The sequence below is a fragment of the Brachionichthys hirsutus genome, chromosome 19 (genome assembly GCF_040956055.1).
Source record: "Brachionichthys hirsutus isolate HB-005 chromosome 19, CSIRO-AGI_Bhir_v1, whole genome shotgun sequence".
Lineage (NCBI taxonomy): Eukaryota > Metazoa > Chordata > Actinopteri > Lophiiformes > Brachionichthyidae > Brachionichthys > Brachionichthys hirsutus.
The window spans coordinates 5946492-5972304 of record NC_090915.1 but is presented as its reverse complement, the minus strand read 5'-3'; the positions used below and the strand labels follow the sequence as shown (position 1 = coordinate 5972304).

General features: G+C 43.5%; 1 protein-coding gene across 1 annotated transcript in view; it reads left to right on the top strand.

The window, feature by feature from the left end:
• The first annotated feature begins 5901 nt into the window (after positions 1-5901).
• pappaa (pregnancy-associated plasma protein A, pappalysin 1a) overlaps positions 5902-25813 on the top strand; it is a 59188-nt gene continuing 39276 nt past the window's right edge. The window contains exons 1-7 of the mRNA XM_068752877.1: positions 5902-6292; positions 10982-12086; positions 17054-17199; positions 17510-17803; positions 17915-18107; positions 18318-18439; positions 24243-24744. Of these exons, the coding sequence (XP_068608978.1) occupies positions 5902-6292; positions 10982-12086; positions 17054-17199; positions 17510-17803; positions 17915-18107; positions 18318-18439; positions 24243-24744 (2753 nt within the window). The remainder of the gene's footprint in view (positions 6293-10981; positions 12087-17053; positions 17200-17509; positions 17804-17914; positions 18108-18317; positions 18440-24242; positions 24745-25813) is intronic.

Below are 25813 nucleotides of genomic sequence, written 5' to 3'. Positions count from 1 at the left end.
CCACTTAAAATGGTAAATGTTCCTCTAAGTGCACCAGTTAGTCACTACTAGCAGTCATTGATCAACTGTTAACTTAAAACTATTGATGAGAGCAGATTGAAAGTTTACTCTAACCCTAACCAGTAGCGCTAGGATAAGAGTTTGGACATGCTTGACTTGAGCAATAAAAATAAAATAAAAAAGACGCAGCTGATTTTTAAAGGACTGCAGTTTTTCTCGGACGTGTAAAGAAATAGTTGTTTCTCTCTTTCGTACATTTAAGCACAAATATGCTAACATATCAGGTTCCCTAATGATCCTAAATGAAGGCTTATTTATTTATTGATATTGATATATATATATATGATGTAAAAATCCAAGAGAATCTGCATTTTATTTTGTGTGAGGAACATCTTGTAAGTACAAGATGAACGGTTTCAGTTTGAGTTCAGTGAATTTCATGTCGTAAATAGTGACAAGCCACTAATGGCTGCTGTTGCATGCATTTACTCTTTGCTTTCTTTACCTCACATCTTTCTTCGTTCTAAAGAAATCCTTTGGTAACTCTAAATGCATTTAATAAGACCGAGTAATTTTTCTTCCAACTGCCCGTTCGAACCTACCAGGCATTTTTCCGCTCTTCCTCACCCAGATGGATCAGACTATACCTCAAGCAAGAAGCTTCAGAGCTTTTCCAAGGAACTATTTCTTTCCTTATTCCTTTCTTGGAAAGCATGGCGTTTCATCCATCCTCTGGTGAACCGAGGGCCTTCGCCAAATTGTTGTCAGTCCTGGGGGGCTTGATGCTTCACCCTGGTAATACCGCTACAGAAACCAGACCACTTTGTGTTTTTATGGACAAGCGTCACTGCAACTGTATTTCAAGTAGGCCGGCTAATGAGCTTTTTAACCATCTCCATATGGACGTGTTCTAATGTCTAGACGGAGGGGCAGTAGTGGTGGCAAGCTATGGTGCTGACTGCGCCGTACTTGGCTCCCCTGCACGTCTAATTCTTCCCCACAAGCAGGAGAGTTGAATCGAGGGCAAAGCCTCGCTTTGCTGCTGGCGACTCAGAATGGGTTATTGTTTACCACACAGCTCACAACAGAGGCTCAAAATGCAGGATGTGAAGATGATGAGGGCCACGTTCGCATGCATCGACACTGGCACCGCGTCCGCCCTCTGTTTGTATTCCTGTCACGTCTAATTTCACCAATAACTGATCTGCTCACATCTCGTCGGTCCTACGGTATCGGACAGCTCATCACTCAGTTCAAAAGTTTCTGTTTTGAAATGTGGCAGATAACATTGGCTTTAGCGTTGTTATTTTCGGAAGAAGCCCGGTCTTGGAAGGTTTTGTTCTCGATGTCCCTGTGGCTCTCAGAAAATGCGCCCAGCCAGCTTCCATATCACGTAAATAAGGTACCCCCAAATGTACTTCACACCGGCTCACATTTCATCACACGGCTTGGCAATAAACCTGCGACTACACTGGCCGCAAAAAACATAATAATAGACTTTTGTTGTTTTCTTGATGTCTAGCGGTCAAAAAGGATGAAATACAGGCGCGGACGGAAACATTTTTGGCAGCAAAATGCATTTACAGTTTTGTGCGTGTAATTCTATCTCTATGTGTCTGACTCAACAGCCTAAGTTACTTTACCTTACTTCAGCGCTTTGACTGCTCTGTGGCTGTGTTTGTGTCATTTCAACCTATTTCCTAAATAACGGGCGTTAAATGTGAAGTTGTCTGGATTTTTATTCATCAATTCAGGCTCAATCTGACTCCTCCCTGCACTGAAAACAATCATTTCACGTACAGCTCTCCGCCGCTCCTTGGAGTTTTGTTTTGATGATCAAATCACGAGCCAAAGGCAGAAGCTATGCCCCACCACGCACACACATTATGGCGCTGTCGGTCTGAACTTGTTGCCCTTCCATGCTAAGCGCATATAAATGACAGCTGTCATCAAGATTAAACCTGATTTGCATGAATCTATACATTCTCTGTAATCTTGGTGGTGTTCTGTTTGAAAAGGAACAAACAACACCTCTGTCTCAGTTTGCACATGCTGGAAAGTGCCCCCCCCCCTGTGTGACAATTTTCATGGAACCACTGCAGATTCCACCTGGAATGAGTTGGAAGGTAGTGCAAGATTAGTCCGCTGAGTGCTTTAATGCCTATTCTGTATTCTGCAACTGCTTTACAAGGTCCCGCTGTTATAAAATTCACACAACTGCTTTTGTTTCCTTTCACATCTCTCATCAAATAATATAAAAAAAAACTCCCATACTGACGCAAATTCATCTGCATTATTCCTTAATGAGTTATGAGTTATCATCCGCAGAAAAATAAAAAGCAAAAGCATTTAGGTTTGTACTCTAAAAGAGCCGGCGTCGCAGATTAAGCCGGGTGCATTAATGGATTATAGGACAGTTTTTTTGTTGTTTTTTCCCTTCCTATTTGACTCGCCCTGCTCCTCAGTCACTCCGATGACGTAGTGGGATTATTGCACAATGCTGCGACCGCTTTCCTCTGAGCACAAGTGACGGGGAGACAGCAGCGGCTGCAGAACCACGGCCGCGTCGTGGAGCCTGAAATAAAGTTGCAGGATGCTTCAAGTCTGCGTAGACAAAGTCGAAGTCTTTTCTTTTTTTTAATTGAACGCAGCCTTTTATCCTTTAGTATTAACTTGTGTGATCTGAGATAACATGCTCATAGAAAGCTGTTGTTTTTAGATGCATGTTTAAGTATTGATTAAAAATGAGCAGTGAGAAAGAGACAGAGAGAGATGAAATAAAGATGAGCATACGTAATCCATCTATTGTCTTGCAGCTCAATTTTGCTGCCTCATGCCACAATCTCTTACTTCCAAGGATAAATATTTGGACATTTGAGACAAAAATGCATCAGAAAAATGGCAAGTCATGCGAAGCAAATAGTAGGAATGTATCACTGCTATTCATTTCGGACGCATCAATAACTGCTGCGTATGTGTTTCGTGGCTCTTTCTTCTCCCTGAGTTGACGCTATCTAAGGTTGTGCAGCGGCGGTTGCAGACCCCTGACCGATCTTTGCATCACACCCTCTGAAAGCAGGTTCCACTTTGCAGGCTGACTGTGGGATTTGACATTAATGCATTGGGGCCATGTGACTTGAACTTTCACAGGTCGTTGGGTTAAGATGGGATGTTGTCTTCCGGAAACTGTAAAATCCAGGAATAACTGGGAAGAGGGGAAGTATTTGCAAATAGGCCGACAGTCTGAATGGTGTCTGTGTTGATTGGTTGGTGTTGAGTGCTTGGATTTTTTTGCAAGGCTGTATTAAAACATCTTCCTTGCATAACTCGGGGATGGCAAATGACTTTTACGTGACTTTTAGTTTTTCTCTATTTCAGTCGGCACATAGTGTTCCTGAGTGTAAGACATTAGCCCTTCTCTTTCAGCGCTGGCGCTCATGTTCTTTCACATAGAGAGCAACAGCTAATTTTAGGTGAAGAGTTATCTCACCTCATTATCTTTCATTGTTAACTTTGGTTATAAATCCCTTCAAAGCACATTTCAATGCAAATTTACATTCAAGTCTGTGACCATTGCTGTCCAAATACCAATGTATGTAAAAAAAACAACAACATCTGTATAGCAGTTTAGCATCGAGTACCCTGCGGAGAAACCAGCAGCATCTTAATTTGGCCTTTTTGAGACACAGGTTCAAACGAAAGGTCTTGGTTGTGTTGCTGCGCAACCAAACTCAAAAGAAGATTCGATGTCAAACAACTTTCAAAATGTCCCTTTCCCCACTCTGTTGAGGCACAAACGAGAAAGCAAATATTTTAACATTTGCTGTCTCTTTCCTTTATGGTAGGCGGCAGGTTTGGGCTGTCTAAACACACATTTACAACAAACAACCCTGGGCGAACAGAAAGGAGACGCCGACGTTCCCATCGACTGTCTCTACAAAGGGCCGTTAGTCATAAAACCATTGTTTAATATGTCAAAATTATTCTCTGAGTAACAGCAACATTGACCAAAGGACCGGCTCAGACTCGAGGCTTCGTCACCGGGCTCAAAGGCTCATAAACCTCAGAGTGAGCTTTTGAAACTCACATCCATCTAAAGTGATGGGGCAGCAAACATTAGAAAGACAGACAAAGAGAAACGCACAAATCCCCACATTTTACTTTTTCACATAAAAAAAAAAAATCACTTCATGCAACCAGTTAATGGGCATAAACTTTATTAACTGGATTGACCGATTTCAGATATGTGAAAAATGTGCACGTAAATGCACTTTATGCCATTTGGTTGTTTAAATCATTAAACTACAGCTTTAAAAAAAATGAAATTAAAGAAAGGTGACACTATAAATCAAATGAAGTTTAATTAAAGACGAGCGGCGAGGTGCTGCGGCTTTGTCCTTGTTCTTCCATTACATCTGTGATGTCCTGCTTTCATTCCTTTGAAAATGGGAAAAAATTACTTTGATAGTGCTTTGGTGTCCACTTTGTTAAAAAAAAAAACGTCCTAGTTTTCCAAACTAAACACGGAAGGACTCTCCTGGAAATCTGAGGACAGGCGAACAAGGGAGGAAGTTTAGATTCAATGTGTTGGAATTGTCAAAAATATGTTAAATGCATTCATATACGGATTACAACTATTAATTCGATTTTGTACCGTTAAAAAAAAAAAAGCCCCACAATTGCTGATCTTGGAGGCATATTTTACTCCGTCTACTCACTCTGCTGTGTTGAACAGAGAATTTGAACCATTTCCCCTTTAGGGCTATCTCATGTATGTCTCACATGTGCGGATGACTCTCAGAGCAAAGACAAGGGGGGGGGGGGGGGGGGGGGGATCAGCGCGATGATAATCCTCTCATGTTCCCAGGCTCCCCTGCTTGTGCTCCTGTGTTCTCTGTCTCAGTGTGGGATTGTTTAAATAGTAACCGCTAGAGGGATACATATGCGCCTTTCAAACTCCATAAACGCCATCCTTTCACTGTGCCATGCAGAGAAGTGCCGTCAGTGAGAGTTGCCTACCTGTGTGACTTCCCACTTTTGAAAAAAAAAAAAAAAAAAAAAAAGCGCAGCAGCCCCCGGAACATTTGAAACATGAGTTGCTCTTGAAAAGAGTTAGAAAGGAATTGCCTCTAAAGCGGACGGCGCGCTCCGACTCCTCCAAGTGTTTGTCAGCTTCGGGCAATCAATGAGGACCGCGATGCTCCCTGCTGCAGCTCTCTGTCCCTCTTTCTCTCATGCGCCTTAGCAGACATTGTAGTGCGCTGCAACTTTTGTGCATGCACACGGGCAGACAGGGAAGTTTGGATTGCATTTTTTGATTACAATTTGCCTCTTGGGTTTCCTGTAATAAATATGAGAGGTCGCTTTGTTGTCACTTGTCTTTGGAATTTAATATGTACCATTTCTTATGCTGTTTTACGGGTAGGATAAGGAAACAACAAAAAGGTGTGACAAGAGCTTGGCGGACAACTGTGGATTTCTGCGAGTAACTCCTACCGTCCAAAGGGGATGAGGGGGGCATCGGCCGGACCCCCCTCTTGATTGATCACTTATTAGTCATCCCTTTAGCTCAATGGGACCGGGGAGAACATACATGAATCAAATATTCCTGTGTCCCCTGAATGTCTCCAGAGTAGTTTTGCTTAAGAGAGGGGGTCGTGGCTTAGCATTATAAAGAGGGGAAAACAGCATAGCTTTATGGGTTTATTTAGACACTTTGTACGGTTTGACATTGTACCGTTGTAAAAAAAAAAAAAAAAAAAAGGAGAGAGAAAGAGAGGGAGAGAGAGAAGAAAACTCGAGAGGATTCCAAAGAGGATAACACTGTTGACATACATTTTTTTTTTATTCAGTTTTTTCTTTTTCTGTTATTTTAAATATTTTTTTTTCCTCCTCCGAAAAATGAAACTTTGGACATCTCCCTGGGTGTCTGGCTTGGTGATTCTTCTCTTGTGTTTTGGATCAGAGTGCGGGACAGTCCGGAGAAAGGGGAGATCCAAGAGGGAGTTGGTGCGCATTAGGGAGGCAAAAAGCACCATCCCAGGGGCTTGTGCCACGCGTCTGCCCCGGGGCAAACGCTCTTTGCCCGGCTTGGAGCGACGGGTGCCTCGCCAGCGTCGGCGCTCCTCTCAAACGGAGGGATACTCCACAGACCGGGGGCAAGCTGTCTATTTTACCGGCAGAGGAGATCAGCTGCGGCTGAAGCCCGGCGTGGAGATACCAAGAGGAAATTTCACTCTGGAGATGTGGATCAAACCGGAGGGTGGTCAACGATCACCCACAGTGATTGCAGGTAGGATGATCTACGCACCATCCTTTCAATTGTACAGCAAACTCTTTTTTTCTTTTCTTTATTTTAGTAAAACTCCAAAGCGAGTTTAACTGGCAAATTAAAAGTGGAGCTTAGCGCGCACATGTGCGCTATTTCATCAAACTGTTTATCAAATAAAGCAACATGCAGGTTTCAGCGAGTTGAAAATGAGTTCATCCACCAGACTAGACAATGATGTAATGCTCTGAAAAGTACAGCGGATATTCCAGGTAGTGCAAGCAGGGTCACTGAAGATTTCGATGACATTTAATTTGGGCATCTCAGATGGGGGGGGGGGGTCGCTTAAATCTAATTTTGTTGCCCCCCCCCCCCCCCCCTGCTTTGTGACTTGTTTCTATCCGCGTCCTGTCACAAAACCTCCGGGCAGTAGCCGCTGCATCATCTGACCGGTAGCTGATGTCGCTGTGCGTAAAATGTAATTTATCTGACCCGGGTTGGCTATTTTAAAACTATGATGTAATGGTCAAAACTTTGTGAGCGCGCACGTCGCGTCAGGCACAAAGCGCGCGGCTCAAACCGCAAAGCTTCAGCGTGAGCGTCCCCCTAAAAACCGACCTCTTTCCATTGGCTACCGGAGTTACGGGACAGGACTGGAGACATCCAGGGTTTCCCCTCCTGCACGAAAATGACCCCCCCCCCACCCCCCCGGTGTTGGCGATGTACTGTTGTGCGATGTTTTTGATTTTTTTATATTATTTTTTTTGTATTTCTTTGCGCCACATGCCGTGCGTAATGTACCCGAAACGCAGACTACAGTGCGACACCCTGGGTTAGTTGTAATTTAAGGAACAATCAGATAGTGATGATCCATTTCCATGTGCTGACTGTGCAGAAGAGGACACAGACACTTGAGACAGATTCCTATCGATGAAGGAAAGATTAGCACTTTGTACTTGTCAATTGCGCGCAGTAATTTATTTTTCTTTTTTTTTTTACCCACTGGCTCTGCAGCCATGCGTAACGGAGCAAGGGAGAGAGGTGTTAAAAACGGTTCTGCATCATCTGTTTCAGCAAACACCGCTTTTGTGCGTTGCAGTAAAGGATAGTTGTTGTTTTTTTGTGTTTTTTTTTTTTTTTTTGCTGTTCCTGGCCGATAGGGAGCGTTGCGCACACAACTCATCGCCTCTACTTGCGCAGATGGCTGCATTTGAACGCAACTGACGTGAACTCCTCTGCCTCCTCTGTGCCAGTATGCACATTTGGGGACTTTAGGAAATATGAGTAAATTTACATTTAATCATCTTCCTGTCTCATCTATCTGCCCCCCCCCCCCCATCCCATGTACACACACACATACACAACCTGGTGTGTGTGTATATTGGCATAAGGTTTTAGGTGGTGCTAGCCAGCTGGTAGAGACACAGGCTGCATCCTTTAGAGGAATCTCAAACTGACAGAGAGAGGCACGAGAAGTTTACCAGGAAGCTCTGACAAATGACGTCAACCTTGAATATGTGATTGAAAAAGATCCTCCTGATTCAGTCTGGAAAGAAAACAACAACAACAACATTACGGATACGGATCACATGGATTTGTAGAGGCGCTGTTCCTGTGGCCTCTTGTCTTGTACGGGCTTCTGCCTACTTGAAACTACCACTCATGTAAAATCTTCTGTGTTCATTTTTACTCCCGTTGTGCTTTTTGTCAGTGCCAAAGATGGGGACCGACAGAGAACAAATAGGATGACCAAAGAAATTCAATAAAGCCTAATCTTTTAAATCCAATTCAGACCTCTAAAATCCCAGTGCTTCCAAAATGCCCCATCCCCTTGTTTTGATCCCACAACAGTGTTGTTTGCAGCAGCAGCAGCAGCTGTTTTTTACTATGTTGTTTTGACCACAGCCATTTCTCTTTCTACAGCCCTCTCTTTCCTTTCCTTTTTATTTGTTCTTTCTGTTCTTTCTTCCACATTTAAATTAGCATTTTTTTTTTCTGGGCTATATGTGGATGCGTCTTGTGTTTTATGGAACTGATGCCAAATTGTGATGTGATGAGCACGGGCTCTGCTTGAACACACACTTTCCATACATAACTGTCTGGAATATCTTAATTTAGAGAAGAAGATAAAAACATGTCTAGAGGATGGCAGTCAAAGCTCCATTTGTAAATGATTATTTATTAGATAACCAGAGGAACTCAAGTTTCTCAAGATGAGTAACCGTTTCTGTTCACAACGGTTCCTAGGAGACGTAGAGCAAAACCACCTTTGGGTGAAAAAGAATCTTCAGGGATCAGTAGCTGTTACTCCAGAGAGGGACAGTTGGACTCATCACGTAATGCAAGCGTGAATGCGTCTTGTTCCCTGCCCTGGCATTACAGTAACATGTGGTAACAATTGATCCTAATGTTAAAAACATTTGACACAGACAAAGACACAACACACGAGCACACGCACATCCATCCACATCCAGATAATCAGAACATCAAGTTCTGTGTGCAAATGTTATGCAAACTTTGTTTTGCCCTATTAGCACTTGCACCCAGAGCATGTAGGGTTGTCCTGGATCAAAAGGCGAGGCACATGAGGAAGGGCGGCTGTCTTCCATAACCTGGTGGGAACAATTATTTGCAGATAATTGCAGTGATAACAGAATATACTTTGGTGCTGTTTTCTAGTGAGATGTTAGATTCTGCAGAGCCCCTGAAGGGACATGAGCGTAAGTAATTAAGTAAGTAAATAAATACGTTTTTGGGGACACCCACAAAAACAAGAAACAATATTGTCTTGTGACTCCTTAAAACTGCTATTCAGGTGAAACTTGACGGTCAAGTAAAATCTTTCGAGTCTTTTTAAGGGCTCTGGTGATGTTTCCATCATAAATATCCTTTTTGTGTTCTACACATTTGTTTTTATGATATTAGTGGAATGTTTCATTGTCTCCTGAACGGGACTGTTGCGGCAGTCATTTCAGTATGCCGATGAAAAGTGTCTCTTTTTTTCTTTAGTTACCTTTAAGAGTAAGAACAGCTGAAAAGTAAACAGAATCTTTATTGTTCCTTTCTTCCCTGCTTTTTATCAAGTCCTCGTGACATTTTTCTTTGTATGTGGTTTTTTTTTTATATATATATATACGTTCTTTTTTTCCTGAGTGTGTTTTTCTTGAGAGAAGACAAATGACAAGTGTTAGGAAGGTTGCCTTTGAACCTGACAGGAACAGCCCTCCATCACGGCTCTCTCTTGTATGTGCACATGCAAATCCCTTTGTGTGTGTGAGTGTGGGTGGGTGTGTTTCCAGAACTGCGCTTGTCTGTGCATGTGTGTGCGAGTGTGTGCTTTTGTTCATGAGCATGCAAGTATATATATGCATGTCTGCATAAGTGTGCGCTTAAATGTGTGTGTATGTGTGTGTGAGAGAGAGTGCACTGGTGTGAGCCAGAAGAGGTGCAGTGTAGGGTCTGGAAAAGTGTAGTGCGCTAGATTAATTGAGCATTGCAGAATTATGACAGCTGTTTACACGAGGAGCCCTACAAGCATTTTAGCACACCTTTTAGCCTTGAGTGCACTATAGCTGACAGATGGAGAGCTTTTTCCTTCCAGTGTGGTGGAAAGCCTGAAAACGTCATCCACCAAAGGACTGACCTTGACGCTGAACCCAACCCTAACGCTTTGAACATTCATCCATTGGAATATCAAGTTAATGAATGATAATGAATGCATACCTCAGTGCACATCTAATTAGGAACAGGACGGTGTTAGCAAGCTGTCGGTGCAATCACCATTAGCCTGCCACTTATTGCAGTCTCTTGACACCTAATCGATGAGGAACAAAGGATATCTGGACATGTGGGACGGGCATGTAGGTCGAGGCAAAGATGTGCTCACCATTAGCTCGGGATCTCTGCTACGGGTAGCAACGGCAAATATGAAGGGACTATGCAGGCACTTTATGCACAGATCCACAAAAGGGATACTTTGTAAAGTGGAATTTTTGCACTGGATTGATGCATGCGTGCACGTAGTCACGGACTTCTGTGCATTAACAGACACACATGCATGCACACATCCACACATTGAACTTGAGCGCTTGCACACACGTACCTTAACAAGCACTAAACAAATAAACAGTCAACATTCAGAGATCCCCTAAGAAGTGAAAACACATTACCATGCTGAATCTGACACATGCGGTCCAAGTGAAACAGGAAAAAGGTGTTTTGGTGCCTCTACAAAAACAAGACTTTAGCAGAAACCTAGCCTTTTCTGGCTACTCTACTGGCAAGGGACATTTGCATGCACAGCTTTAAATGTGCTCAGTGTTCACGAGAAGCCTGTACAGACAGATTTCCATGGGGTCTCCCTTTGCTAAATGTGCACTTCAACCCAGTTACCCAGCCAAGGCGCACACTTAGAAAATACAAAATACACAACATGAATGCATTATGACCCTTCATCGGCACCTTATTTTCAACATCCTTCAACTATAACATCTTTACGAATATTTGTGATTTAAAATGCATTGACTCCAATCTAATTGGCAATAAATGAAATTAGCTTGAAATAGTCAATGCATGTGACTTGTAAACTTCTAAATGTAGTTTTCTCCCTGAAGACGGACGACTTGTACATTTTTTGCTGACATTAACCTCCGCACTCGGAAGTGGAGATATTCCCTGGCACTCTTATCTGACTTCATTTCATTCTCTTTCCAGGACTATATGACAAATGTTTCTACGCCTCCAATGACCGAGGCTGGCTGCTTGGCATCCAGGCGATAAGTGAATATGGAAATCGTGATGCCCGGTTCTTCTTCTCCCTCAAAACTGACCGTGCCCACAAGATGACCTCCATCCACTCCAACGCTCGCTACATTCCCAACCAATGGGCGCATGTGGCTGTCACATATGATGGCGTGTACATGAAGCTCTTTGTCAACGGCGCCCAGGTGGGTGTCAGTCGGGAGCAGTCGGGTGACGTCTTCAGCCATTTGACCAAAAAGTGCAAAGTGCTGATGATTGGGGGCAATGCACTGAATCACAACTACAGGGGTGAAGTGGAAAGGGTGGGTCTATGGAGAGAGGCCCGAGGGCAAAGGCAGGTTATCAGGGATATGCAGAGCTACGAAGACCCCCTAGATCTACCTCAGCTGGTCATCCGTGAGACATTTGAGCACCCAGGTCGGAAATGGCTGACTGTAAAAGATGGCAGCTTTCCTCAGCCGGAGCAGGCAGGGAATGGACGATCCGGTGTCCTGGGTGGTGGTGGGGCTGGAAATTCTGAGGGATTACTGGACACTACGCTAGAGCTTCCAGCTTGTGGTCAGACTGTCTGCGACAATGTTGATGTCATCAAAAACTACAACCACCTCTGGACCTTCCGTCAACGTAAGATAGTGCAATATCGTGTCATTAATGTTTGGGACGATGCGCGCACGAGGCCGACCGTGTCAGACCATCAGATCAACCTGCAGCACCAGCAGCTAAACGATGCCTTTAGCCCCTACAACATCACCTGGGAGCTCAGCATTTATAATATGACCAATTCCTCCCTTCGAAACAGGTTGATTTTGGCTAACTGTGACATCAACAAAGTTGGCAATGATATATGCGACCCGGAATGCAGCCATCCGCTGACAGGGTTCGATGCTGGTGACTGTATGTCTGGTCATCGGAGCCGTTGCTCGGAGCAGAAGCAGGGGAACGGTGTGTGCGACCCGGAATGCAACTGGGAAAACTTCTTCTATGATTTCGGCGATTGCTGCAACCCCAATGTGACAGACGTGACCAAGACGTGCTTCAACCGCTCATCACCACACAAGTAAGAAGCACCATTGCATTTTGCTGAATTGTTTCAACATTCGTATTCCTCCTAAGTAGTTATTTGAAAATCTAAAAGTTTCAGTTAACCAAAAAAGCTTATCACGCTGTTTCAAGCCGGAGTTGCTAGACTTTTTATTTTTTGGTTGACTTGTTTGTGCAATATTTGCAAAAGCATCCCCGCACTATTGCCTCACATGCTTTGAGTAAATGAAACAATCGCGCATGCGACCGTGAAGAGAGGTTTTGCTGTCTGGTCCTACTTGTTCCTGACCATTTGGGGGCTGAAGCAGAGTGTAACACAACTCCCAGCCTGTGTGGCCTGCAAAGTCCTCTGGGAGCAGCTAGTCCAATCGAGCCTTGGCCTGGTTCAATCAGTGTTCGACACTTGAGCAAGGCAAAACAAACGCAACCGGATGACTTTCCTGGTAGCAAATACGTCGGCCAGATCGACCTCTCATTTGTTTTTCTACCAATTTTTCAACAACTCTCCCCACCTTCTTCTGCTCAGTGTCTCTCCTATATCCAGTGGTTGTAGTTAGGCTGTCTTCATTGGAGAAAAGCGTTTGGACAGAGTGACGTTCTAAACAGAGTGTAAGGCCAATTGCAGGTCAGGAAAGACATTTCAGCATGGCTGGTAGCAATGGAAATCAATTTAAAGGCCCACCAGTCGCTCCAGGAAACCACCAGAAGACGTGTTTCCCTGTAGAGACACAGGTTCGGGTGCCTTAATGCATTTTCATAGACAAACAGAACAGAGAAGTTCACTTCATTTGCACAGGAATAGCAGATTTACAGCATCTTCTAGGTTTGCTGTACACCAAGCAGGACATTTTGTGGTTTCGTTTGACTACTTCAGGAGAATACAGAGTCCTTCATGAATGCATGCCTTTTATTATTGTAATTTTTTTCTTTTTGTGGTTATCTTACTGTGGCTTGAAGATGATGAGTAAAGAACAACTCTCATGAACTCGCTGCTATAAGGTTGGTGCCAGACCTCCAACAGCAGGATTGTTTATTTCTTGCTACGCTGAAACTTAACACAGTAGACTGAGACATTTTTGCGGACAACGCGGGAGGTTTTTATGGTTATGCCAGAAAAGAATAATAATAAAAAAAACAAGACAGAATTGACAGAAATTCAGATGTTTGTCAGTATTTCTAGCCGCTATCGTTTAGGGATGAGCCAATGGGAGAAGCTAGACGACCTAGTTTGTGGGATTGTTTGGGTCTTTTCTGATTGCATGAATTAAGGAATCCAGACTGTTTTCAATCACAAATAAGCTGGAAGGATTGTCTGTTTGGCACCACCCTATTGTTTATGAGGTCCTCTAAATAGATCAATCATGACATCTAATGATGAAATCAGTCAGCAAAAGCAGGTGGCTTCCATCCCTTCAAGCATAGTCATCGTTGGGCTTTGTCATTCTTAAAGTGGCAAGCAAAGTGATTCAGGCATCGGCCGTTGGTAAAACACTTGCCGCTGCAGCGTTCATGCTTCACTGCAGGGGCTTGAAGGATGAGCTTGTGGAAGGAAAACAATCGGCAAAGAGAGCAAATTACACAGACAGATTGAATCTGCCCAAGTGGTTGCTTATTTTCTTTGCTTTGATTATGGTATGTTTTGAGAGCAGCTTGACATTCCTCCTTAATTATGGAATTGTGAATGAACAACGCACTGCACATGCCGGCAAAACAATGGTTGTGAGTTCCTGCATTTATTTTTGCAGCGTTTTGCGCTTTTGTAGCCTTGTGTTAAAAAAAATAAAAAAATCTGCCTAACGCAGGACACAGGTCTCTGTGGCCTTGCAACAGTCTCTCTTCTGAAAATACCATTGATAATAATCCCCCCCTCCACGTTTGGCCGAGGGAAATAGTTTGCATCGTTTTCGCAGCCCCTGGTTTTGACACTTCATTTGTTTTTGATGGTATTTGATGCTATATAACAGTTTGCATTTGAATGCCAAACATTCTTATATCTGCAGCGGTAGAACAGCTGAAATCTCTTAAGCGTCAATCCAATGACAGAGCGATAACAAACGTCACTCTGTGCGAGGCCATTTCTGATGTTGATTCAGTGAAAAATGAATCCATGATCGGAATCACGAAGCGCAATATCAAGCCCACACGATCTGAAATCATCGGTTTGCAGCCATTAGATCCAGTTGACCTCAAAACATTTTGGGGATGTGAAATTAAGTTCTGGTATCAGAGGCTAAGGACTCATCTGTTTTCTTTTGGCCGCCGTCTCTCCCCCTCTTGAGTCACTATCGCTCCCTGTGGGCATGTGAAAGGATGGACCACTCGTTCTGTTCCCTCCACTCACTCTCCCAGCATTTTCTAGCACAGACTGGGGAATTGATCCCTGGGCCCTTAACTCGGGTGTTTTACCGCTGGTCATCTAAACCCCTCGTCCCCGGCCCATAAAACATAATGGAGTGCTTGAGCGAAAATACCAGGACCTTGCACTTCCACTTTAAAGTCACAGCACGCGTATTCACCTGCGCTCTCGTGGAGGCTGATAGAGGTCGCTCTGCTTAGCTGGTTGGCAAGACGCAAGAGGACCGCGTTCATTCCCAGAAATGAATTCAAAAGTCCGACTTAAGATAGGATACGGGAGAGTTGGGGAGCATCGGTGCAGCTCCATTCCATACATCCATAAAATGTTACTGTCAGCAAAGAATATTCGCGGCCGCATGCCTGGAATATGAGCTTTGACACAATTCCTATGCACTTCTCCTCTTTGGAGAGGAAAAAAAAATCATCAGAGGAGTAAATTAGAAGATTATGGAGGAGTGTGCAACTAGTGCAATAAAGACATAGATGAATGATGGGTTTAGGGGTTTAGGGGCAGCTTAATGACAGCTGATATGTATTTTTAAAAAAAGCCAAAAGGTGGAATACCCTGCAGATCTCCCTCTAACAGATGCCGTGTCGTGATGTTTGGATTCATAGACTCAGTATTCCCCAGCCACCTTCCCTCCATCAGCCCCACTCCTCTCTCATTGTACCTTATTTTAAAATGACCCCCCCCCCCCCCCCCCCCACCCTCCGCAGTACATGTCTGGAAAGTGGTGTGGTTAAAATGCATGGAAAATCCTCGTTCCCAAGTGACTCATCTTGGCTGAAACATGCATGGTGAGAGGCAGAAGAGGAGAGCTGGGGCGACGGCGCGGGGAAACAGTTGAGGGGTGTGGGAGAGGGACAGAGCGGATCTCGGAGGTGGGGTCAAATGTTACGGAGGAAGGGGTTTGAATCGCTGTACATTGACGAATGGGAAGACGGAGCGTTTGAAAGGATCTGACTCCAAATACTCTCAAATTGAAAGGCACGGTATTCCTACGGGGGCTGCTAGCCAAAGCCCTCAACAAATATCTGCTAATGGGCAGCGGGAAATCAAAAACATCCACATATATTCACATGAAGATGCCCAAAGGGTCTTTTTCCCCATTCAATTGGCTAAAACCCTCTTTTTTTTGTAACAGGGCCAGTGCACTTCGCATAACTTCACTCATGTTAGGTTTTGACCCTACATTAGAGTTGCTTCTCTTATTCATTGCTGACTCAATAAATTCAAGCATCAGCCCCCTCTGACCCTTTCCCTCCACCTCGTCCATGTCCAAAAACTCAAAGAAAAATATTTTCCAAGGAAATAATGAAATTCCTGAAATTATTAAGAGGATCTATCTTCTGTTCTCTCTCTTTCATTGAGTGCACCATCCAACAACGGATGCAGAGAGGTTATGCAACATTACATGCTGCTTCAGATGACATATTTACCGGCAACCTCAGCAGGCTTGTTGCATTAGGAGTGTCATCTCGCTTTGAACTGATTCTTTTAGGCCACGCTGAGTAGAGGCCAGGAGCAAGTTTCGTTCTTCACTTACCTTTTGACATTTGTTGCTTGCATTTTGTTTTTTGAACCTAAAGGTATTAAGCATAAAAGGAAGTTGGTGAACAAACTTGGCCGCTGCAGCATATTAATGGTTGGTTAGGAGATTTGAATTTGGAATACTAAATATATTTATATGAAGTAGCCAAGCAGGAGTTATTAAGTGCTTGTTTCACTCAGTCCATTCAAAATTGTCATTTTACTGCACTAAGACCATTAAAAAAAAAGCAATGTTAAAATGCCCTAAAATCCCCAGATTACTTTCAATCTCAACCGTGGAGTGGATTTATTCCCACCAGCATCTGCTCTGTCCTCCGGTTCTGTCTGTTATGGCATATCGTACTGCATGCTCGAATGAAGACATTATAATAGACATAATAATAATATATGATTAGAAAAATCCTGTGTTTTTGAGTCTAAACAAGTTTTTCCCACACCTGTGTGATTGGGACATTTGCTATCCAATTACACGAGTGAAAGTGAACCGGCGCTGCAGTGAAACAAGAAGAAACGGCTTAGCGGCACTGGATGCTGGCCTGGTTGACTGTTTCTCAACCTCGTTTGACTCCATTCATAACTGCACCACGCTGGGCCACGTTTGTCATGTCCAAGTCAACAAACATCATTGTAAAGCAACTAAAACAGAGATTTTTGTGGCTTTATCTACCAACCAGAAGGTCGACACTCATTCTGTCACAGGCTGTAAAACTTACTTATGGCTTTATTTGGCAGAGGAAGGAGAAAAGTTATATCGAAATTGTTATTTATTTGGGCATATTAGTAAAAATGGCAACTGTTTCCATCCTCACATGGTCAGCTTTTCCTATTCAACCTTCATTCTGTTGTTTTAAGCCAATGGCAATTGCCAATACACTTTAACAAAAAATGTTAATATAACAGGAACCCCATTCTGAACTCTGCTTTGCTGAAATATAGCACAACATGAACTCTTTTATTGGCCAAGAACACTGTCCTTATTAAATCTTTGCCTTGGTGAAATCAGCATTAGCTAGAAGTAGATTCATTCTCATTGCAAAGCTTTTAACCCCCCCCCCCCCTTGTTTTTGTATATTCAGAGCCTATTTAGATGTGAAAGAGCTGAAAGAGATTCTTCACTTGGATGGCTCCACTCACCTGAATGTCTTCTTTGCCAATTCGTCTGATGAAGATCTGGCAGGGGTTGCCACTTGGCCGTGGGACAAAGAGGCCCTCACACATTTGGGTACAGGACAAATAAACACACATATATACATGCATGCATGCACATTCACATACACACACACACACACACACACACACACGCACCCTTCTCTGGCAGCCAAGGTTGTTGATTTTTGTCTAATTTCAGTTAAAGCTGCAAAACAATTTCTGTGTTCAGCTCGAACGGCGAATAAGGTGGTAATGAAGCTGAGAAAAACGCCTAATAACGTCTGGATCCTAAATACCACAATGTTCTGATGCCACACAAGGAACAGACTTTTGTTTTGCGTACTCACGTCCTACGTGTGTCCTCTCCCTTCATGTATTCTCAGGTGGGATTGTGCTGAACCCGTCCTTCTATGGTACCTTTGGCCACACTGACACAATGGTCCATGAGATCGGCCACAGTCTGGGCCTTTACCACGTGTTTCGGGGCATATCGGAGATCGAGTCGTGCAATGATGCGTGTCTGGAGACAGAGCCCTCAATGGAAACGGGAGATCTGTGTGCCGACACCAACCCCACTCCCAAGTTCAAAGGTTGCCACGACCCTGAAGTGGGCAACGAAACCTGCGGGTGTCGGCATTTCACGCACACGCCCTTTAACAACTACATGAGTTATGCAGGTGAGCCCGGACTCACCTGCCTTACGCTTTAGAGTCGCGCGTTATATTTCCAAAATAGAAAGTGCAAATTACTTGAAGGGCTGATCCCAAATCTCCTGCTGTCCCCCGCAGATGACGCCTGTACCGACTCCTTCACGCTGAACCAAGTCGCCAGGATGCACTGCTACCTGGACCTCATCTACCAGACATGGCAACCCGACCCCAAACCTCCTCCGGTGCCAATGGCGCCCCAAGTGGTGGAACAACATCACAGCTCCATCACTTTCGAATGGTTTCCGCCAACATCCGGCCACTTTTACGACAGGTGAAATGAGTGTTAAAGTTAATTTAAATAAATGACGTTGACAAATATTTACGTTTATAGTAGAACTATTCAATGATTTAAAACAATAAAATAAAGACTAATAATTGGAAGCAACACCTTAAAGCCGTGTTTAGGGAGGCATCCAGTGAGCGTTTATGTCTTTCTAGCTGCATCTAAGTTGGTTGTTCTGCCTGTCTACTGGTTTCCTAGAGAATTGGGATCAGTGTGTGATAAATGCACCGAGGGGAGAGTTCTACTGCAGTACGCCTCCAATTCGTCCTCACCGAGACCGTGTGTCCCCTCTGGACACTGGTCCCCACGACAGGCTGAAGGTAAAGTACGAAATGTCTGTTCGGTTTCATTCGATTGAACTCATGTTGTTGCCAGGTGGTTGTTACTTGACCTTTTGCAGTCCTCTCACCAAAGACTCGCCATAATAACGGGGAGAGTGCTTCCATTGTCATCATTCACTCTGTTCCAGTTCTCAGCATTTAAAAACAAAAGGAAAACATTGCTTTATTTGCTTCAAGGAATTTTACAACAAAAGCGGAGCTGAATCTACCTTTGATCCTCAGCTCACAGGAAAATAACCCGGCGTGCGCTTTGCCTTGTGTTTATTTTCTGAGTCAGTACTCCAACACGTAGAGCATTTCGGCAACTGACTCAACCTTAAAACATGCACATGACTCACTGGGCTTTTAATATTTGCTGTGGATCAACATGGATCCAATGGATGACCAATGTGAGGGCTCAGAACTCAGAAACATCGTTGTGCCTTTTGATACTTTAAATGTATTTATTTATTTTTCATACTGATTGTATTTTGTGTGGTTTCTACAGTAACATTTTCTAGGGTGACCCCCCCCCACACACACACACAACCGGATCACAGCTCACAAGCTATGAGCTTCACCAAACTTTACACATAAAACCACGATAAGTAGTTGAGCCGTTTCATATTGACATTTTCTACTTTTCCACGGAGAGATGATTTGAACTCTTTTCTCCATAACACATATCCAAATCAACATTCTGCACTCGAACCTCTTACAGGGAACAGAGTGTGTGCCCTATACTCCTGGTTTTGTTACACCATAAGTTAAGGGATATCCTCGGATGACCGTTATTCAAATTTCAGTTCAATTTCAGTTCAGTTAAAGATTGCTGGAGCAGATGACGTCATCAGCAGGATATATATTGCTTGTGGATCCACATTGGAACAGCTACAGAGACATTCATTACAGGTGAAGCAGTGAAATGATAAAACACTTGTTGACTGCGCTGTGGATTTGGAAGCACCAGCAGCATCGTGAATATTCCGCTGGTGTCAGTTTATTATAGGCGATCATTTATTTATTTCCTTCTGTTTTAGCTATTTTTTTTTACGTAATTGCATAATTTTTGACATGCCGCCCCCCCTCTGCCATTTGTGGGAATCAATTCAGTATTTTTTTTTTTGTTTAATTGCAGGAAATGCTGGTTCAGGAAAGTTCAAAATTATGTTTCGTTTAGTTTTGTGAAAATATTTCAGAGGTATTTAAAAATAACAATAATATTGGGCAGCACGGAGGCGTAGTGGGTAGTGCTGCCGCCTCACAGCAAGAAGGTACCAGGTTAGAATCCTATCTGTGCACAGTATGCATGTTGTCCCTGTGTATGTCTGGGCTTTCTCCGGGTTTTCCGGTTTCCTCCCACTTCCAATACCATTCTAGGTTAATTGTTTACTCCAATTTGTCTGTAGTGTGGGAGTGTATGCGTGAGTGGTTGTCTGTCCCTGTGTGGCCCCGTGATGCGGTGGCGAGGCGAGGCGTCCGAGGTGTTACCCCGCCTCTCACCCAAAGCAAGCTGGAATAAGTTCCAGCAACACCCGTGACCCACAAAGTGCAAAAAAACGGTAATAGCTGAGACAATCATCTCATGTAAATAGATGGATAATAATAATAATAACAACAATGACAATAATAATCATCTTCATAATCACAACAACAACAAAAAAAAAACATTTTAAATGCTGCTCTTATAATGTTGAGTTTCTTTAATGTTCCAGGCTGTGTGTGTGTGTGTGGTCTATAGATTCTAAAGTCACTGAACCGTGCCTTCACACTGGCCATAGTGTATGTCAGAGGCAAGTCTGGGCTTGTCCAACATGCTGTGTGTGTAAACTGTACTATTTTTTTCCCCCTCTTGGAAGGAGTCCCTGTTTGTGACAGCTCCCCGTTCCCTGTCAGCTCTGCTTGGGCCAGCTTTTCACTGGATACCACAGCTGCCGCTTCCTGCTGTGATGCTGCTTATGTGTCCAACTGTTGCTAACTTCCAATGCACATTCTGATAAACTACTAGGACGTTGTAAACGAAGGCACTGACATATTAACTACTGGGAAAGCATTCTTAGTGTAAGATACTCTTAGGTAGTGTTAGTGAACTAAGCGCGTTAATGTGTACGCTTGCTACTGCATGTGTGTCTACATGCATCATCATTCATGCATTCACACGGCACCTGTTATAGAAGGACATGTGGAGCCATGCCCTCGCACGGGGAAGCACTGGCATGGTCAGGGGGAGCCAAAGTATCCCTCATAAATCTTTAGTGCTCAATGTCCTGGAGTAATATGACTAGCAGGGGGGCAAGAAGGAAAAACCAGCAAAACACACATGAATACAGATTGCGGAGGGGGTGAAAGAGGTTGGGTGGTGTGGAAGCCGTCCAAGATAGTTAGGAGAATTGCATGTAGTTAGTGACATTCACATGGGCGGACCCAGGGTTGATTGTGTGCATGAATGGAAGTAAAATGTCCAGGATGTGTATTTTCTCCATAATACATGTGCGGGAATGTAGGTGTCAAGCACTGAATGGACGCACTTTGTTAGTTGGTATGTGAAAAACATTTTGTCATATGAATTTGCAATATTTATGAACAAGACACACATGTTTGGACTAGCCCAACAAATTCTAACAGAAACCATGTCCAGTATATTTGATGTGCATATCTAACAGTAAAAACCTCACTTTTAGCTCACAAAATTGAATTATTTTACACAGACTTACTCGTACTTGTATCACAGCTTTGTTTGATAAAAAATGCCAGCTGCTAAACGGTGTCACGAAATAACTTGTGAATTCAACCTGATGTGACTCTGGATCCCGAGCTGAGTCTGTTGCCTCGAAAAAGTGTGTCTGTGAAGTGTCTCTATGTTTGTGTGTGTGTCTGTGTTAGGGCACAAGAGATGGAGGGGGTTGGTGCCTGCCTATTGAGTGAGGAAGAGTGTAACAGTGTGTGACAGTGAGTCATCGATAGTGAGCGCAAGAGCCAGACACTTCTTAGAAAGCGTAAAGCATGCATGCCCAGACATATCCCATTCTGTTTATTCATCCGGTGCTCCGGACTGTTTGTGGATCAGTATGGTTTTCCGGAGCAGAGGGATTATGAGTGGATGGTGGGCCGACAAACGCATCTTAAGTGTCATTCTTTGTAAACAAGTCATTCTTGCCCAGTTATCAGATCACTTCATTCGCGGTTGACTTCGAAATGTGAGGCAAATGCAATCTCATCGGTGTACATTTTTGGTATTCAGTTAGTTTTCTAAATAAAATACAAAATGGGAAACAAAAATGCTTTTTTTTTCCAGCTCTCAAAGAAAGTTTCAAAACTGACATTTCACAGTAAAATAACGATTATATATATATAATCACACCACATGGTATTCCACAACTACTTTTAAGGCGATCACATTTCCCTCACAGCACACCTTCACTATTAATATCTAAAGATATTTTAAATAACAGTAATAGGAAAGCCCTTAGATTAAAAATATCTTCTTGGTACAATAACTGCAAATTGGGTTGCAGAACAAATAACCATCATTCATTTAACCGGTGACTTTGTTGACGCTGCAAGGGATCTAAAAATAAATGACACTCCCCCCCCAAGAAAATTTCCTTTTGAAAATCATCGGTAATGCATCTGAAGTGTGTGCAAACTGTGTAACATGAGTCCTGCATATTTACTCTTTACCCAGTACCCATTACTTGCAGAGTGGTCAGATCCTACCTCACGGCTAAATAAACTGAGGTCCAGTCTGTTAAGTCTTTAAAACCATGACTCTATTACTCAAGCTAGACTTCTTGGATTGTATTTCATCTTTTCTAGAGTATGTGAAGCAACGTTACCCAAACCTCTGCAACCATAGTAATTTCTTTCCCAGCCTGGTCTCTCTAACATATGCAAACCTAATAGGAGTATTGGTTTGTGCAATACCCAACAAGTCATTAACTGAATTTGAAACATCTCCGATGAGAGGTTTTATTATGGAACCAGTATTTTTATATCACTACCATTTAACATACTACTCAGCATTTGGAGAGCACAAACGCATTTGGAGAGCACAAACTTTGCAAAGGCAGCTAAGTTTCCCTTTTATGTCACCATACCCTAAAACTACCACTACTACGATCGGGGCCGTCGCAGAGGCAACTGTCCCAGCAGGGACTTCCAGACTTCCCTCTCCCCAGCCACTTCCTTCAGCACTTCCAGGGGGATTCTGAGGCATTCCCAGCTGCTGAAATTTCTTCCATGGCACTTGAGCTAACCTTCAACACAGTTTCATGGTAATTCACTAAGTAGTTTGTGTGAAATTGATAAAAAATTGTCCAAAAATCCAGATTCTACAATGTAAAAGAGGACAAAAAAACCAGGTCCACTTAAAACGTCATGGTTTATACCTGAGCATAGGCACCCTCCTGCAAATGTTCAGCAAAATCAAAATCCATATGTAATCCTGTTGAAAGTTAGACAAACAAACCAACTGACACCAGCAACTACACTACATTCACAACAGAGATAATAATGGGACTCTTGGGGCTCCATGTTCGCCCGATTCTACAAAAGCCAGTTGTAATCTCGGTCGTCTGGTAGCAGCTGCAAATTTCCTTTCCGAGAAATAATACTATTGAACACCCTCCATCTCAGGTAAGCTTTTAATCGACTGTGCGTTTTAGAGCTTTGACACAAACGTGGAAAAACGGTATCTCTTACTACTCTTTTCTGATGACCTGTTGCAGGGAGTTTCTGTGTCGACGCTTTGGCGAATAAATGAATGGAAATGGCTGTGATGTTGGATCATTTCAAACCCCTCTGTGGGAGCATATTTTACTCCTGTGCCGATCATAAATACAGTAAATGTTAACACGTTTTGAAATATGGTTTACATTGACTTGGGTTACCCAGCAGATTACTCCCTTGTTCTGTCTCCTCTTAAATCTCCAACCACATCAGCGACAGTGCCAGACTGTAGAACTCATCATAACAGCTGACTTTATATCTATATAGCTATATATAGAATATTCTTTTTTTTAAAGCCAGGACTACAGTATATGTGCCAGTATATGTGCCCCACGCCCTCTCTTTCTCTTTTATTTTTTTAATCACCTCCACCCTGGCCACACACACACACACTTACAGTACAATAATAAACGTGTTGAGATAATGTGGCTTGGAAACCGTATTCAGTCCTCATTTGATTTAACGCTGGAATTTTGCAGGATGCCCAGCAATGAGGTTAGCAAATGGCTTCTTTGGTTGCCAGCTTGGAAATGCACAAAAAAGAAATCGAGGGAGAACATAGCTCAGTCTGCTGCTTGGTGGCTTCTAAAAGTGCTTGATGAATGCTAGTGTACGTCACTTGGGGATAATGCGAGTTAGCTGTGTGTGGACTCCAAATATGGCTGTCGTGTTACTTTTGGAGGTTGTACTGACTGTGCTGAAGCGAGACCCCTGCACAGCCCCCCTTTTAGAAGGTACACATCTCAGTTGAGGCTTTCCTCTGCAGATGGACTCACAACGAACTCTGTCTCATCTCTACCTTGACGTTGCAAGAAATATGGACACACGTAATAGATTACAGATGATTCTCGATTTGTCATCTCTCATAAAAATGCAATAAAAAATACATCGTAAAATACTAAAAAACAACTATTTTGTTTTCCGGCATCCTTTGAACAGAGACCAGTGGAAAAATAAACTACTTGTATTCATCATTATGAGTTATCGTGCAGCTGAGCACTTGAAATCACCAGGTAGGCTATGTTTTACATGTAATAGCATTGCGCTGAACTCTTCTTGTTATTGTGTCCCGCAGGTCCTCCAGATGTGGAGCAGGTTTGTGAGCCAAGCGTTCGCACCTGGAGCCCCAATGCAGGCATTGAGCAAGGTGTAGTTGGACTGTCAGAGTGCCCTCTCCAGGGCTGCATGCTCCAGCTGGAGTTCAGTTACCCACTGGTGCCAGACTCCCTCACTGTGTGGGTCACCTTCTTCAGCCCTGAGGAAACAGCACTGCCGGCTATCCACAACATCTTGCTTCTGGCTGTCAGTGGGAACAACATTTCATTGGGACCCAGCAATGTCTTCTGTGACACCCCCTTGACTCTGAAGCTGGATATTGAGGAAGAGGTGTATGGGGTACAGTTTTTCACCATGGAGCATTACCTCGAGATCGATGCCACCCTCTTGGCGTCCAAGCCAGACTGCATGCTCTGCAGACACTGCCAACCAGTACGCTACCGCCTGTTACGTCAACCGCCGTTCAGCCACGCCTCACACGGTCTAATGCTGAATGAACCCCATCGCCGATACACTGACAGGTGAGTAACCTGGTAGGTGAATATTTTTATACAAATGTACAAATCTGTGGCAGCAGCCTGCAGAAACCGCAGACTCTCTCTGGTGTCTTTGCTGAGAAAACTCTCGGATAACAAAACATTTGATTTATTGGACAATTACTACTGTCCTTTCGGCTTGTCCCGTGAGGGTTTGCCACAGCAAACCAACCTTCTCCACTTCACCCTGTCCTTTGCATCGTCCTCCCCAACACCAGCCACTCTCATGTCCTCCCTCACTACGTCCATGTCTCTTCTCTTGGGTCGACCTCTAGCCCTGTTCCCTGGCAGTTCCATCCTCAGCATCCTTCTACCAATATAGTCCCCGTCTCTCCTCTGGACATGTCCAAACCATCCAAGTCTGGTCTCTCTGACCTTGTCTCCAAAACATCTAACCTTCACTGTCCCTCTTATTGCCTCATTTCTAATCCTATCTAACCTGATCACTCCCAAGGAGAACCTCGGCAACTTAATCTCTGCCTCTTCTAGCTCTGCCTCCTGTCACTGCACACGATTCTTTACTTCATGTCCACATTCTCCTTCACTCTGCACTGTTGACCCTCGGTACTTTAAGTCCTTTACCTTCTTTACATCTTTTCCTTGTAATCTCACTCTTCCCCCGGGACCTTCTCATTTACACACATAATTAAACTAATAATTAAAAGTAATTATTTTTAGGTAAATTGTTTTCAGTCAAGAATGGCTGATTCTCAGATTATCTTAAGCTTCCTGCTTAATTTTCTTTTTCTTTTTTTGATGCGTTGTTAAGAAAGTGTTTATCTCTCTGTGGAAACTATCCACCAAAAATGTTCTTGTAATACCAGATATCCGCCGTTAATATCCCCAGGAGCACGACCAAGCCACCGCTGCTTCTGCAGTTTCAAATCTGCAGTCCCACATTTGTTTCCTAAGTCACAGGTCAGTTGTTGCACACATTTGTGGTTTTTTTCCCATGTTCCATGAAGCAAAGGCAAACAGAGGGATTGTTAAAGGTATTATCTGCACACTGTGGTGAGAGTTTAATGCTTTGCTCTCATGGAATGTGCTGACTCGA